Source organism: Musa acuminata, chromosome BXJ2-8, assembly GCF_036884655.1.
Source record: "Musa acuminata AAA Group cultivar baxijiao chromosome BXJ2-8, Cavendish_Baxijiao_AAA, whole genome shotgun sequence".
Lineage (NCBI taxonomy): Eukaryota > Viridiplantae > Streptophyta > Magnoliopsida > Zingiberales > Musaceae > Musa > Musa acuminata.
Genome location: NC_088345.1, coordinates 10132989 through 10150326, shown reverse-complemented (window position 1 = coordinate 10150326; position 17338 = coordinate 10132989). Strand labels below are relative to the sequence as shown.

At 41.3% G+C, this 17338-nt stretch overlaps 1 protein-coding gene across 2 annotated transcripts; it reads left to right on the top strand.

The window, feature by feature from the left end:
• Positions 1 to 12607: 12607 nt before the first annotated feature.
• On the top strand, positions 12608 to 17133 carry LOC135618321 (silicon efflux transporter LSI2-like). Of its 2 annotated transcripts, XM_065119205.1 has the most exons (4): positions 12608 to 13621; positions 13760 to 13918; positions 14095 to 14284; positions 16679 to 17133. In XM_065119205.1, the coding sequence occupies exons 1-4, from the start codon at positions 12719 to 12721 to the stop codon at positions 16945 to 16947; spliced, it is 1521 nt and encodes a 506-aa protein (XP_064975277.1). In that variant the 5' UTR covers positions 12608 to 12718; the 3' UTR covers positions 16948 to 17133. The 2 variants fall into 2 exon arrangements, with proteins under 2 accessions (XP_064975277.1, XP_064975276.1); XM_065119204.1 differs by having other exon boundaries at positions 12608 to 13918.
• Positions 17134 to 17338: the final 205 nt, after the last annotated feature.

Here is a 17338-nt window from a genome sequence, read left to right as displayed (position 1 = left end):
GAAGAATTTCTATCAACAAAATAGTGATATTTTTTTATGCGATTGAGACTTTGTGAGTGAGCCTTGATTAGCTATATGTACGTGCGAAACACGTAGTTGATGTCGGACAACTTGATTTTGCACGAAGTGGAAGTTGATGATAATATGTTTCATGCGTGAGTGGAACACTAGATTGGTGCATAGGTAGGTAGCTCCGACGTTATCACAATATATTGTAGAAATAAGAGTGGAGTTGATGTTGAGTTCCTTGAGCAGATTCGTGACCCATTTGAGTTCTGCAGTAGTGGTGGCGATATCATAGTATTCAGTTTCATTTATAAACCGTGTGACTATCTTTTGCTTCTTAGAACTCCAACTGATTGGATTAGCTCCAAGGAAGATAGTATATCCCAACATGGATGTTCTATCATCAAAGTTCCATACCTAATCAATATCGGTAAAGGCATAGAATTGAAGTGGAGAAAGATGCCAGTTTCAACTATATGTTGATGTTTGCGTTCGATAGAGCCAACTAGTTGAGAAGTATATGTGGATGATTTGAGGTGTTGTATACCATAATCTGAGAGACATGATGTCATAACTTGATATTCATCTTTACCATCAAAGTAAATTATTTTGATTGTAGACTAAAAGTAGTTATCGATCAACTTTCTAAAGTTGGTAAAGATTATGAAAACTTCATATTTATGGTGAAGAAGATATAACCATATATACTTAATAAAATAATCTATAAAAATAACATAATATCTGAATTTGTCAAAAGAAATGGTTGGAGCAGGCCCCAAACATTGATATAAATAATTTCAAATAGTTTAGAGGAGGATATGCCAAAAGGCTATCTATGACTTTTATTGCTAAGACAAGTGTCATAATGCACTATAAAGCTACTTGATTAAAAAAAAAAAAGAATGTAATTTCTACTGGATAAGGGACGAGGGATAACCAAAACGATAATGTCACACACCAATTGAAGTTGCAACCAAAGAGTGAATAGTGGGCCGGGTTATTTATAGAGCTGACGACAATTCATAAATATTATCTTTATTTTGGTCTTGGACTAAGGATGCCCCCGTGCTCAAATCCTTGACAAAAAAAAGTATCCGGAAAGAATTCAATTAAAGTATTATTGTGTTTAAAGAATTGAGAAATAGAAATTATGTTTCGTTTAATGTGAGGTGCACATAGAATATCATCGAGTATAAAAGTTATAGTATGTGAATTTAGCATCGTGGAATCAGTATGAGTAATAGGAATTCCTTTACTGTCATCAATGATGATATCTGCATTTCTGTCATAGTTGTTATGGATGGACATGTTTTGAAGATCAGAGGTGATGTGATGAGAGGCGCCAGAATCTACAATCCAATTAAGTTAACTAGTAGTTAGAGTAGTCATGAGATTTGCCTAAGGCCACTATGATAGAGCAAGGAGTCTGGGTCGAGATCAATAGACTTTCGTAGAGTGTCCGACTTTATCACACAGCTGGCATATGACTCTTTGTTGACTTGTGAGGTTAGGACCCCAGGGCTGATGGTTATTGGAGTTGCCACATTGATAGAAATATTGATGATGCAAATAAATAATGGTTTGTTTGGGACCATAGGGTCAGGAGACATCTTGGCCAAACCTTTGTTGACGTTTTTATTATATTGGTTGCTCTTCCTCTTAGACTTTTGACTGATTGAAGTTGTGATGGTTGGTCCGAGTAACTTATCCTCACGCTTCAAATACGTCTCATACTTCAAATACGTCTCATACTTAGTCAACTTGTCATAGAGTTCTTCAAATAATATTGGAGAGTTGCGTGCCCGAATTACAATTATCAATTTCTTGTACTCGTCTACAGTCTCTCATTCACCTAATACCTTAGAGATCATATATCGAGTATGGTGTTGTCAGGCCCATACAAAATCTATCTGAGTCTCACTTTAATCGGATTCTCCCAGAGAACTCATTCTATCTCAATCTGAGTCTCACGCTTATCAGATTCATCACAATCCGATTGACTCTAGCTAGGGATTTACCCAAGTAAGGACACATGAGATATTCCTCTCGTAATACCAAGAGTAGATGATCTTCTATTGATACTCAATTACTCTCGTAAGGTTGATTGCCACTCTTGATGATCGATTATACTAGATTTAGAACTTTCAGACCTATAAGTTGGTAAGACCCTAAAGTCTTATCGTCGCTCTGATACCAAATGATAAAACTCTAAAGTCTTATCGTAAAAAAGAAGAAGAGAAAGGGGATGATCACTTCGAGGGGATCACCCTCCTTGATCGCTTCGAGAGGATCGACCTCCTAGGGTTTGTCAAAAGATAGAATAGTATTTTTCATAGATAACCGAAAAAAAGTAGTTACATCCCTATTTATAGAGTTCCACCTAGAGTCCATCAGGACTTGAACTCTAGTCATAAATAAATATTAAATAAACCTCTACTTGACTCTAACTGAACCAAACCGACTCAATAAATAATTAGATTAAACAAACTCAATAAACATTATTCAAAAGCTTAGAAAAAGGGTCCTAACAGTTTCTCCCTCTTCAAATCAGCCTTGTCCTCAAGGCTGAGCAGCATCAATCTCGGGGAGCTTCTCTTTCAGCACTTTAGTCATAGACTATCTGCAACGCATCACAACCCGTTGATCAAGTAAGTATGGTCTCCACTTTTTGATAGTGTAAGCAACAGGTTGGTCTTTCAGTGTAGTAATCGTTACATGAAACTTTTGACCCTGTATAATCAATTTTATCTTTGAACCTTTGCTATCACAAGTGAAAATCCATCCATCAACGATTTTTACTGCGAAGCTGTCATAGTCTTCAATGTGGTGGGCCAATCGGTCAATAGTCTCACTGTCCAAAAAATTGTTAGTGCTACCAGTATCAATCAAAACTATAATAGGCTGATGCTCTAGAGTTCTGGCAACTTCCATAGTTTGCAGGTTAAAGTAGTCGACTAATGTATGCATTGTATGTACAGTAGGTTCAACGTCTTCATTAGAATTTATACCTTCATAATCGGAGTCCACATTCTTAGCTTTTGGCTCCTCTCCAATTGGTTCAATCATCAGAAGTTGCCCTTGTTTACATCGGTGCTCCATACTCCATTTTTCATCATAGTACAAACCCCTTGCTGATCTTTCCTTGCTAATTCTTTTCTCGTGTAGATTTGCAAATGAGATCACAACTATCATAGTGCGGGGTTGACGAGCCTTAACTTCACACCGGATCTCTAGAATAAGCCCTTCAATAAATGTATCTAGAAGTTGTCGGTCCGACCAATCTCTAGCTTGATTTGATAATCTTTCAAACCTACTCTGATATTCTAACACTATAGAAGTCTGACGAATTTTAGCGAGCTGGCAATCAACATTCTCATATTCGGATGGGCCAAAGCGAACAAAAAGCCCTCTTTTGAACTGCTCTTACGAAGGAACTCTGTGGAAAGTTTCATACCAATCGTACCACTAGAGTGCATCTCCCTTGAGCTGGATTGAGGCCACTTCTACCTTGGATTCTTCTGGGGTTCTGTGAAAATGGAAAAAAAATTCTGCCTTAGAGATCCAATTGGTCGGATCTCCATCTTTCCATCTCAGAAATTCCATCTTCATGTGTGAGTAATTTGTGTCACAATCTTGGGGCCCTTTTCCTATATTTTCAGATCTGTGCAACGTAGAACTTGAGCCCCCATTTTATTGAAATTTACTGAGGCTCTCCAATAGGCTCTTTTTGAAATTATTAAGTGTTTCTTACAGTCGATTCTCAATTCTGATTTCTAATGCTTACATTTGTGCTTTCACCGAGTTATCAGTGGTTATTGCGTAAGACTGCAAATTTGTAATCTCAACTCCTATTTTTGGTGTCGGTCAAGGGCATCAACACTGTCAATGCAAAGTTTCCAAGGAGGTGGACGCCACGGGCAGTGCTATAGTCGCTGCGTTGGAGGAAGAGTAGCTGCCCTGTTTCTATCGCTGCGTGAGGTGAGAGCGTCAGGGTTGGAAGGCGACTACATTGATGTGGCTATAGCTACTGCGACCCAAGGGGCGAGCACGAGCAATGGGGTTGAGGCTGCAGAGATGGCAACCTATGGTGATGGCAACCTGTGGTCGTGGCAGAATATGCTAAGCAAGGGAGAGGCGGCGTTGATGCGGTCGAGGTTGAGAAGAGGAATTGGTGTTGCATGCGCTGTTGGGGTTGAGGCAAGGCAGTGTACTTGCTGCGGTTGCTGCATTCGCTGTTGGAGGGTGGCTGCTGCAGAACAAGGGGTTGGTTGTTGGTCGGGAGCGACGACGGTGGTTACAATCGGCGGCTGCGACAGCAGAGGGTGCCACTATTTTTATTGTTGTGTGGTGGCTCCGAAGGAGTTGACCGGAAGGATCACAAGTAGTTGAGGAGAAGGCTGCAGTGGCTAGTAGCAGCGGTGGTTGCTGGCCAGAGCGCAGTGTTGGCGGTGGAGAAGGAGGCAGCGAGGGTCGCGACCGGGATCGACGGGGGCTGCAATAACAGAGGAAGCTCTGTTTCTACAACCGTTGCACCGAGGGCTGTGGCAATCGGCGGCTACGGCTGCGACCCAAGGGGGAGGGGGGTGGGCACGGCGACGGTTGCGGTTGGGAGGCAGGCGGCGGTGATCGAGCGATCGAGAAGCAGCGACGGCGGTGGAGAAAAAGGCAGCGAGTGTTGTCGTTGGGCGGGAAGTTGCAATGCTGGAGATGGGAAACAGGGTGCTCTGTTTCTATCACACCACAACTGGAGTCACTAGCGATGCTGGCAACGGCGGTGCGACGATGATCGTGCGGCCGAGAAGCAGTGGCAGCGGTGGAGAAGGAGGAGTCGGCGGTGTCACCGTTGGGAACAAGGGCAACCGGTGAGTTGCCCTGTTTCTGGCACTACTGATGCAGAGTAAGGAGGATTGGCTGCTGGGAGGCGTGCGACGGTCATCGCACGGTGGCTAGCAGCAGTGGTGGCTCAACAACGAAGGAGAGGGGTGGCGTTGAAATGGCCGAGAAACAGCGGCGATGGTAGAGGCAACCGGCGCCTGCGGCAGCAGAGGGACCGGTGGCTGCTCTGTTTCTATCGCACCACAAAAACAGCGACGCCGATAGATCGCACGACCGAAGTTGCTGTTAGGATAGAGAGCACTAAGAGGGGGGGGGGGGGGGTGAATTAGTGCAGCGGAAATCTTTCAGCGATTTAAAAACGAAAGCTGCGTTCGTCCGATAAAAACGATTTCGATGTAAAAGCCGATTCTAAGATTACTTAAGATTAAGCGCAGTTTATGTCTAAGCACAGTTTACGTCTAAACTGAGTTTGCGTCTAAATACAGTTTGCGTCTAAACGCAGTTTTACGTCTAAACACAGTTTTACGTCAAAACGCAGTTTTGCGTCTAAACTCAGTTTACGTCTAAACGCAGTTTTACGTCTAAACGCAGTTTGCGTCTAAACGCAGTTTGCGTCTAAAAGTAGTTTACGTCTAAAACACAGTTTTATGTCTAAACACAGTTTGCGCAGTTTGCGTCTAAACACAGTTTTGCGTCTAAACTTAGTTTACGTCTAAACGCAGTTTTACGTCTAAACGCAGTTTGCGTCTAAACGTAGTTTTACGTCTAAACGTAGTTTTACGTTTAAAAGAAGTTTACGTCTAAAACACAGTTTTATGTTTAAACACAATTTGCGCAGTTTACGTTTAAACGCAGTTTTACGTCTAAACGCAGTTTGCGTCTAAACGCAGTTTTACGTCTAAACGTAGTTTGCGTCTAAAACAGTTTCAAAGGGATCTAAACTTAGAAGCTAGTTCATAAAAGCGCAGAAGACAGTTTTGCAGAATCAAAATACAAACGTAAGCTGATCGTACAAAAAACACAGATTTACGTCTGAATGCAGATTCGAAAAGATCAGCACTTAGAACTTGTTCGTAAAGGCGCAGAGAGTAGTAGTTATGTAGGAGGTTTGCAGTAATGATAAGGTACTCGAAATAAAAGCAAACCAGAGATTTAGAGTGGTTCGGTCAGTCTTGACCTACTCCACTTTTGGCTTCCTCCTCCAACGAGGTCACCGACGTCAACTAGTTGCCTTCCTTCAATGGGCGAAGGCCAACTGCCCTTTTACAGTTTCACTCCTTTTGATAGGCTCAGGAGACAACCCTTACAGAACCTTTCTCTCCTCACTTTTACAATTCAAAAGCTTAAAGAACAGAAGGAGGAGACTTAAAGGCTTTACAACAATTTTGAGCTCTTAGAATCACAGAAAGAATCAAGATTTCGGTGTAGGTCTGTTGCTCTTTCTGTGCCGAATGGGTGGGGTATTTATAAGCCCCAACCCAGTTCAAATTTGGAGCTCAAAACGATCAAATCCCGGAATTCCGGGATCAGGCGGTTGCACCTCCTGACTGGAGAGGTTCCACCGCCTGGCAGAGCTCGGAGACTGAGCCCAAGCGGTTGCACCTCTCTGTCAGGGGCGGTTGCACCGCCTGAGTCTGGCTCGGAGACTGAGCCCCAGGCGGTGCCACCTCTTGACTGAGGCGGTTGCACCTCTCCTGCCAGAGCTCGAAGACCGAGCCCAGGCGGTGCTACCTCTGTCAGGGGAGGTTGCACCGCCCAGTCTCGCTCGGAGACTGAGCCCAGGCGGTGCTACCTCCTGGCTGGAGCGGTTGCACCGCCCAGTCTCCCTGGGAGACTTAGCCCAGGCGGTGCCACCTCCTGGCCTAGGCGGTTGCACCTCCTGGTGCAATCAGGGTCCGAATGGTTAGCTCCATTCAGCCCAATTTCAATCTTTTCAGGGGCCCAATTGCCCCAAGATTAAGCTAATGGGATCACCTCCCATTTTCCAACTTAATCAACGTGCTAACTACGATTAAATCTAAGATAATTTCTGCAGCTTTGCTCCGATGCGTCAATCGCTTCTTCTGGCGAGTTTCCGGCGAACTTCCGTCGATCATCCGATGAACCCTCGGTGATTCTTCTGCGGACTTCCGGCAAACTCCTGGACTTTGCGACGATCCACTTGGTGAGTTCCGACGAGCTTCGCTTGGCAAGCGTCTGGACTTCTCGGATCTGTTCTCGCAGAACCTCCGACGACCGTCCGAACTTCCGTCGAACTCTCGAACTCCCAACGTGATCATGATCTTGACTCCGGCGCAACTCCTGTTGCTTGTCTAACTTTCATCGTAGTTAATCTTGCACACTTAAAACAAAACTTCGATCGAGACAATTAATCCTAAGCAATTTAACCAAGTTGTCCGGCATGTCATTGGTCCCTCGACGCTTCGTCCGATTCTTCGGCGCATCATCCTCTCCTGCAGCCTATTGCCCAATCGGCCAGTTGACTCCGCAACTCCGATATCCTTGGCACAATACCCACTCTTCTTGGCCCGATGCCTGAGTCCACGGCCTGAAGCCTTCTGTCGATACGTCGACCGATCCACCGGCCTGACGTCTAATCTTCTAACATGTTCCTTCGGCACAACATGATTTTCCTGCTTTAATTGTCTTATCCTGATCGAAGCATTCTGCGTCACTCAAAACGCAGATTAAATCATAAACATATATCAAGTAGTTTCATCATCAAAATACGAGATTCAATAGTTGCAACCAAGGGAGGGCAGCGATGGCGGTGCAGCTAGGGCAGCATCGCCGACGGTAGAAGCGACGATGGGTGGTCTGTTGGCTGGGAAACGGTGGCCGCGGCCCTTCTCGCTCGAGCGAGATGCGGGCAGTGAGGAGGCGAGGTGAGAAGGTTGCTGGCCGGGGCACAACGGCAGCGGTGGAGGAGAAGGAAAGCAGGGGTGGTCGGCGCCGGGAAGACTTTAGAGTTATTGTAAAAAAGAAGAAGAGAAAGGGGATGGCTTCGAGGGGATCGACCTCTTAGGGTTTTTCAAAAGACAGAATAGTGTTTTTCATATATAACCGAAAAGAAATAGTTACATCCCTATTTATAGAGTTCCACTCAGAGTCCATTAGGACTTGAACTCTAATCATAAATAAATATTAAATAAACCTCTACTTGACTCTAATTGAATCAAACCGACTTAATAAACAATTGGACTAAACAGACTCAATAAACATTATTCAAAAGCTCAGAAAAATGGTCCTAACATAAGTCTAGTATCAAATAGTGGAGTACTTATATAGGATATTCTTGGTATCTCAAGTTTAAGGACCAAACATATAACTGAGACTGCAAAATCATTGTCTGACGATGAGGTATCATTAACCAACCAGCATTCCATAAGCGGATCATTCAATGAACTCATTCTTCAATAAGCACTTACAATATATCCCTAGTATCACCACACAAGCAGCTATAAGGCTAGCTAACTCCATCATATGGATTGATATATAGCACACCGATCAATCCGATTATCTCGATGTCTCTCTTGAGTAACATATGATTATGAATATTTATGGTCTATGTTTATAGGCGAATTGGTCTCATTATCATGATCTCATCATGATCTAATTCCTATTGTATAAATCCAAAGATATCACAATATATTCATCATTAATATAAAGTGATAAATATTATAATAATAATAACAAAAAAGATTGTGTAGCGTATCATATATATCATCATTCACGTGATTGGCTTGCAAGACGCTTGTAATTAGTATAAGGCAAGTCAATTACTATAAGGCTACCGCACCCCATGTTGCTTCTGCTGCATATGAAGCTAATACTCGTGATTGGGCTAGCGACCATCGAAGGCTATTGCCTTCAATAATATTATCGTCGATAGCAAACTATCAATAGTAGTCCATCGATCAAATATAGAAAACTTCACATCTCTCCCAAGTAAATGACAGAACAAATTATATATAAAAACAGATCGACAATATAAATAAATCGTTCAAGCATTATAAATCAAAACCAAATAGTATCTTTTGTGAGTATTAATATAAAATAGATCTAAAATAGATTTAATTTTAAAATACGACTCTAATATTAAGCATAAAAATCTATTGTTTTGTGAAAAACTCTAAAATCATGTTTGGATCAACTACATCAACTCATGGCCAACCAAATCTTAAAGTAGCTTATGGATGCCTTTGGGAATAAATCTTAAATATGCACTAAAGGCCTAATACACGTTTGAACTGTCAATTAGCATTTGATAATTTGATTATTTAAAAAAAAATCATATTTGACCTCGATGCTACATTATAACATTCTCAAAGTATTAATGTTCAAAGTTTTCAAAGTATTTTATAACATTCTCTAAAGTCAAAGCATCCTATGACTTTTGAAATATGATTTTATCAAACAACACTTGCATCAATACATATTTAATATTATTTGTTAAACACTCAAAGCATTCCACAACTATACATTTACATAAACCTCTTTCTCAAAATATATATTAAATATATAAATATATTTTAAAAATATATAATTTATTGGTTATATAGATTTTTTTACAAAAAAAAAAGAGTCATGAATATGAGATTCAAGTCCAGAATCTTAAGATATGCTGTCAAAATATTTACCAACTAAGCTAGCCGACAACTAAATCTTATACATGAGCTCTTCTCACTGATATAAACTATATGCGTGATTCTGAAGGAGATGATGCTTCTTTATTCATAGGAATGAGCTGCCATTGTTGACAATCCTAAGATGGACGAACAGCTCGGCTTCGACTGCGCTGAGAAAAGCTGCCATTCTAGACGTCGGCAGATTAGGTATAGGTCAATCCTAAGCATGAGGTCAAGTGGTGTACCGCACAACAAAGTCTTAAGGAAAAGACATGCATGTGAAGAGCGTTTACTCCATTGATGGATTGCAGTTATCGACAACAACGTGGAAGGAAAGATCAAATCTCGTCATTGCATTGCGATGTTTCAGAACCGACACACCAAAAAGAAATGGTCAGTTCAACACTCCCCACTATTAGATATGAATCCATTAGCTCAGCATTTTGGCTCTATATTTCCGCCATGGAAAGTCTTGTTCGTGAGAGTTTGAATTCGATAGTCCACCGCTGTCTTGTTCCTGAAACCGAAATGGTGGTTTGGCAGTGAGCACAGTGGAAGCTGTTGAGCTTCTTCCCTTAGATGCAATGGAGGACTGTAATTGTTGTTTTGCCAGTTACTGGATGAAGTGTTCTTCCAGAATGTGGTCATCCCTTCCCTTCCAAGGTGATGAATCCAACAATAGCTTTCTTATCCTCTACATCTGCATGCATCAGCAGATGTAACTTACGATCCCAACCATGTTAATTTTCGTCGTCTTCTTACTTTTACCATGTCATAATAGTTAAGGGATTACTTGTTAGAGGTCCAAATTGATCGATTTGAACTCTTGGATGGCAGACTGTGATTCCAAAGTGGCTACAGAATGGACACCCGTATAAAGATACACCGTCGCCGTAGAATGGAGACATAGAACTAATTCTCATGTATTTTAATACATGAAGATCGGATGATAAGATCGTTCCTTTGCGACGATCGCAGATCAGGATTCAAATCATGCGGAAACAGTCTCTTTAAAGATAAGACTCGTCTCGTATTTTGATATGTTGTTCTGATTTGATATGTTGCGTGTTCTATTTCTCCGTGGTTTTGAGGTACAATGCCAGTCGAAGCACCCCCACCATGTATCTAATTTGCCTCTTCTTCTTCTTCTTCTATCATTATCTTCCAATTGTCATCACCATTAGATACCGCCTGCAAGGAAGTAAGCCAAATGGTCCATAGTATTTTGGCGATTCCTTGCAAGCAAATGCAACATCGCTGCTGCCTTTTTGCTACTTGATTCCACCGCAAGCAAGCGAAGGACGTTAAACATTCTTGATGAAATGGGAGAGTGAATTCCTTCTTCAGTAGATGCGGTAGAATGCTGCCACGGGATGGAGATGACCCAAAGATCACATCAACCTTCGAAACGATATGTTTCCCGAAATATTGGTTGGTTTAATCTTGCTTAGACCATATCCAAGAGCTTCGTCTCTGCAATTAAGACTTCTTTTCTTCGTTCTTCATGTGGGAGAAAAGACCGCAAGTTAGTTTCACCTTTTAACTTGGGTACATGCGGCCGAGCTCTCGTAGAATACAAGGGAGGATCCTTTATTACTCTGTGTAATTTTCAGATTTCAGATCAAACTTTGAGTTTTCTTTCTACCTTGAATTGGCCAACAAGAGATGTATCAACCGATGGTGGCAGCATTCTTACGTTTGAAATATATTAGCGCTGAAAAGATTCAGAGTATTAATAATAATGTCCTTTTTTCCGATGTGATCAAATATTTGATGTTCATGGATGAAAACTATCTATCTTTGATTATTTTTTTTATAGGCAAAAAAAGTGTCTCGAATTAAATGTTGTGGCATTAAAAGGCTATTTTTCTTGGTTTTCAGAATTGGGATAAGTCTTCAATCCCAATTCGCAAAAAATAATCTTATCCATCACACCAACTTAAAAGAGAAAAGTTGACCGATTTGAATCTTCGGAGCAACGCTAAGATGACAAAGAAGTACAACCCGAGGGACTGAGAGAGAGAGTCCAAACCCAATATGAATCCTATCTACATGAGTCACTTTCAATCTTAATATAATGTAAATATACATCCTTTTTATTCGTCCACGTTTATTAGGAGGAATCGAGAATCGGATCCGTCTGATAGAAGATCATCACACTAAACACTTTTTTTTAATATAATTATTATTTTATTTTGAGAAAAAAAAATTTCTATAAAATAAAATAGTTTTTCTAAAGCTTTCTTTTACCGACCCTTTCTATCATCATCCATCCCATTTCACAATCATATATATATATATATATATATATATATATTTCACAATAAAAAAAAGTTATTATTGTTATATTTTACACAAAAAGATAATTAAAAAATATAAAAAATAAGTGTCGAAAAAGATAGAAAAATGAGGGCCGGGAAAAACCCAAGATGAGAGGTTTCTCCAAGGATTTACCATCTTATTATTTTTGTTAAGAGTTATAACATGATGTCTCGATTCATTTGATACTTCGAGAGTGGGCAGCAAACCAAAGGGAAGCGGCTGTTGGGTGACGGTATGGAAATTTTAGCTGTTCTAAGTAAAACTTCCTTCAACGCCATTTCCCAGATCGGTATCTTTGCTTCTTCTGCAGCATTATCTTAGATGTGACTGCTGATATCTATAAATAAAATAAATAAACTAAATAAAATAAATAATCCCACATCCATTATTGCCTCTTATCCGATTTCTATATAAGCCCTCCCCGACTTCCAACGTCGACTCCTCCATGCAGATGCACATGCCAACAGCTACAGCAACAGTAGCAACCTCTTTCCGATGATGCTGCTGCTGCTGCTGATTTCTGGTATCCTCTCCTGATTCCGGTGAGGATTTGAATGAGTTGGTCGTTCAACCCGTCTTTTTGTATCGGAAAGGTATGTTTTCGTTGATGGGAATCTTCGATCGTATTCCGTTGCCAGAACCCATCGACTGCGCACGCATGGCTTGCCCTTGCAGGAAGATGCGCATCCGAGCAGCCGCAGGAGCAGTTCTGGCGCTTCGATCATGGTGGAGTAGTGATCGCTATCCATCATCCTTCCGTGAAAAAAATTGAATCTTCGCTCGATGGAATTCAAGGGTGTTTTGAGTTCTTGAGTTGCGTTATCTTCTTCTTCTTCTTTGTGCTTATCGTCTTCGGACTGCAGATTAGGGTTTGTTCTTCGCGTGTTAATTGATTAGGAAGAGGGCGTTGCATCTTTGGCTAAAAGATGGCCATGGCAGCGCCGGTGAAGGTTGTTTTGGGCTGCATTGCCTTCGGAGTATTCTGGGTTTTGGCCGTGTTCCCTGCCGTCCCCTTCCTCCCCGTCGGGAGAACCGCAGGCTCCCTCCTCGGCGCCATGCTCATGGTCATCTTCCGCGTGATATCCCCGGACGATGCTTACGACGCGATCGACCTCCCCATCCTCGGCCTCCTCTTCGGAACCATGGTCGTCAGCGTCTTCCTCGAGAAGGCCGACATGTTCAAGTACCTGGGCAAATTGCTCTCCTGGAAGAGCAGAGGCGGCAAGGACTTGCTCTTCCGCATCTGTATCGTCTCTGCGATCTCCAGTGCCTTGTTCACCAACGACACCTGCTGCGTCGTGCTCACGGAATTCATACTGAAGCTCGCGAGGCAGAACAATCTGCCCCCGCAGCCCTTTCTTCTGGCCCTTGCCTCGAGCTCTAACATCGGGTCCGCGGCCACCCCGATAGGCAACCCACAAAACCTGGTTATCGCTGTGCAGAGTGGGATTTCCTTCGGGAAGTTCTTGGCAGGGCTCTTCCCCGCAGTGCTCGTGGGGGGGCTCGTGAATGCAGCCATCCTCCTCTGCTACTTCTGGAAATTATTGTCGGTCGACAAGGATGAGGAGGTGGCTTCGACCGTCGGGGAAGTGGTGGCCGAGGTTGACATGACTTTGCACCGGTTTTCGCCGGCTACAATGTCGCACCTTACTTCTATGAATTCCCAGGAGTTTGCTTCTGCCATGGATTCTTTCGCGCGGAGCCCGTCCCTGTGCGGAGAATTTGGGCACACCTGTAGTCTGAGGTGCAGGACCAATAGCGTAGATATCGATGCACAAAATGCATCAGGAATCGAGTCCATGAGGGCCTCGAATGCATCACGGGAAGTGGCAGAGGGCGCTGGAAATCCTCAGAGGGAGGAAGGCGCATCGTGGAGGAGGGTTTCCAGAAGTTTTGGCAGCCAACGATGTGGCTCCAGAGGCGAGGCTTCTCTCCAAGCCTCGGAACCGAGGGAAAGCTCCATGGAGAGGTGGAAGGGTAGGATTCGGAACACATGTGTCTATCTCGTGACTATCGGGATGCTCATCTCTCTTCTGATGGGGTTAAACATGTCTTGGACTGCAATCACTGCTGCTCTTGCTCTGGTGGTGCTCGATTTCAAGGATGCTTGCCCTTGCCTGGAGAAGGTAAAACCACATATCCTTAACATTCTATTTCCCTGGAGATGTGTTCACTTCTGATTTGGGATGCTTTGGTTCGATTGATACCATTCAATTAGTAAACTCGTAGCAATTTTCACTGTGGCTTTGCATCAGTTATGGTTTCTCACGAGCTAATATCTTTGCTCCACAATCCAAACCAGGTTTCATACTCCCTGTTAATATTCTTTTGTGGGATGTTCATAACTGTTGATGGCTTTAATAAAACCGGCATACCGAGTGCTCTATGGGACTTTCTTGAGCCATATTCCCGCATTGACAGAGCTAGTGGGGTTGCACTTCTCTCCCTGGTAATTCTTCTGCTCTCAAATGTTGCCTCCAATGTCCCTACGGGTATGTTATTTTCCCTTTTTTTTATTTTAAATAACGCATAGGTGCTTGGATCATATTTTCATATGTTAATAAGTAGCTTTTATGTTGCTGTTCTGAATTGTCCTAATAACATTCGTTGTTTCGATTTCCGACGATGTTTATGGTGTTAGCTAGATCATATTTTTCAGAACCTAAATGTCATGTTCTATAAGAAATAAGGATTTGTATTTCAAATGGTTGATATTTAGATACATGATTTTAGTTTTTTGAGATAGAGCCAGTTACAGTACAGTTTAATTTTTTGCTGTTTGCATGAAATGACTTTTGTGATGATCGTCAAGAATTCAACCCAGGAAAAAAAAAGTGTCAAGAATTTGTAATGATTGGCGATATCTTTTACAAATTGCAAATTTAGTATACTCTATTGTTCGGAAAAATATATGCCAAAGGAGAATCCGAGATATATCAATTACTCAAATCGTAAAGAAATCCACTTTGTAAATCCAAACATCTGCTAGACACTAACCATCGGAGCCCTTTCCTATACGAAGATGTAAAAAGGGATACGCATAGTCCACGAGGCTTCCGCCGATACATGTCTTGGAAGGATCCGTAGATTTAAATATAGAAGAGGGAAGAGCTTATTTTCGTGACTCGAATCCTAATTTCTGATTTCGTTAACCTTACTATTGTACCAAGTCCCACCCTCTTCCTAAACGTGAACATAAATACCTTTAAGACTTGTCACAGTTGTGGTTGCTGAAAAGCTAAGTTACATAGCTTTGTATGTGAACATGACCTAATTACATGTCAACTGAATATGAGTTATAGGTTTATTATTTTATAATTCCCCAATTGTCAAACTGCTTGTTCATTATTTCGAGCCCTGTTCTTTCTAGATGAACTATGTTTAAGAAAGTTGATCAAAGACTTTTTCTTCTTTTGCTTTAAATTAATTTGAGCAGACTGTGAATGGAAAAGAATTTGGAGAAACAAGTTGTGTTTATTAGAAATCAGACCAGCTAATTGGCATTTAGTCATTCTTGCACACGTTACTTAAGGAGGTTAGCTCGACTCCATTAGTCTATTTTCCATAAACAAACTGAGCATGTCTTGGATATATAATGTATGCACATGATTATAAGGCTGATGCAATCAGCAGAGCACAGCCCAGATATATATATATATATATAAAGAGGAATGTATACACCGGTCACGGATTTGATGCAATCTGCAGTTGCTTTGTATACACAGGTCATGGATTTGGTGTTGCTTGCTTAATGCTAGTTTCCTTGAGACACACTTAAAACTAGTTACATGAAGCTGTGTTAAGAGGTGCAAGTAATACGGCAATCAGCTATATGCCAATAAAAAACCAATGACTGCATTGTTTCATGGTGATTTGCAGTTGATTTTATATTTGCACGATACAAGAAGCCCTCTGTTTCTTGGCTCTCATGTTGTTAACTCATGAAAACCATCTTGGCCACAAGTGACTTCACTGTTAACATCTTATTTTGGTTACTATAGACGTGAGATTTTACTCCCATGATGATTGCAATTTTCCAGAGACCCACCTTTATAATTCTAGTGTTTAATGATTTTTGGTTAATGTTCACAATATTTCTTGAAGGTTGAAATTTATGGCTTGTATATGCAGTAGGTTCGGTGTAGCAAAATTTATTTTAAATTGCTCCATATAGTCAAGACAATATATCTAGGATGTCTGTGTTTATTATTTTCATAATACAGCACAATTGCTCAATAAAATTACGATATGATGCATGTACATTAGTATCAAAACCTGGACATGAGTTACGTTCCCCGCCATGCCCTGTAGTGTATCGTTCTCTTTGCATCCATCATTTTCCTTTTTTTTTTGCTTTTATCTCTCATCTTTTTAGAATTTACAGGCCTTGTTCACATCTGACAACCGATTAAATCATTACATAATTAGTAAATAGACTGTGGTTTTATTTGTTGATTGTTTCGATTCGCAAATTTAATGAGACGCTTTCTCCGTGTGGCTCTTCTCTTTGATGAAAAAGGGAACCACTTAATACCATCATATTCCTATAAGAGAACAGAGAAAATACAACTCGATAGGGCAACCATTAATATGCAGTAGGCTGGCAGTAAGGACTGTGCAGGCTTAGTGCTTGTTCTTCTTTAAAAGGCCATTGAGCTTTAGACCTACTGGCTCAAACCATTAATATGCAGTAGGTTGATTCTTATGGAATCAACCAACTTTTAGTAATCAAACAGGCTATGATACAATAGAGTGATCTTAACGTAAATGATGATATTGCCCCGTAAAGGAAAAAGAAGTCAATCCGACATAATTTGCCTACTTATGAATTGCTTTTGCTAATGTTAGAAAATGCTTTCCCATACTCTCTATTCTGTTTGTTATAGTTCTCCTGCTCGGTGCAAGAATTGCAGCATCTGCTGCACTTATTTCTCCGGCTGAAGAGATGCGGGCATGGCTCATACTAGCATGGGTCAGCACAGTGGCCGGAAACCTCTCTTTGCTGGGATCGGCGGCGAATCTTATAGTCTGTGAGCAGGCTCGGCGAGTTGAGGACTTTGCTTATAACCTCTCGTTCCTTGGCCATCTACGTTTCGGAGTCCCTTCAACCCTTGTTGTCACAGGGATTGGCTTGCTCTTGGTCAGGAGTTACTGAATGTCTTGAACAGTCATGTAAAGAGTAGATTGATTCTTCATGACTATTTACTGGTGTCAGGTCTAATTTATCATGTATTAACTTAACCACTTTCTTTTTTCACCGTCATGAAAGGGAAAAATGGTGTGGAATACTATTATATCTGGTTATGTAGTCTTTCTGATTTGCAAAACAAGTGTTCATGGTAGAATGGATCGCAAATTAAATTGAATGTACAAATTTGGTCGTAACTCTATTCTGTTGATAGATAGTATAGATGAGATTGTGCATATTTTATTTATTTATATAATATTAGAGATAACAGTATATTGTGAATTCACATATATTAGAGATAATTATATCGTCTTTTTTGAAATTTACTTGTCTTTGTTTATGTTCTCTTTTGCTATCC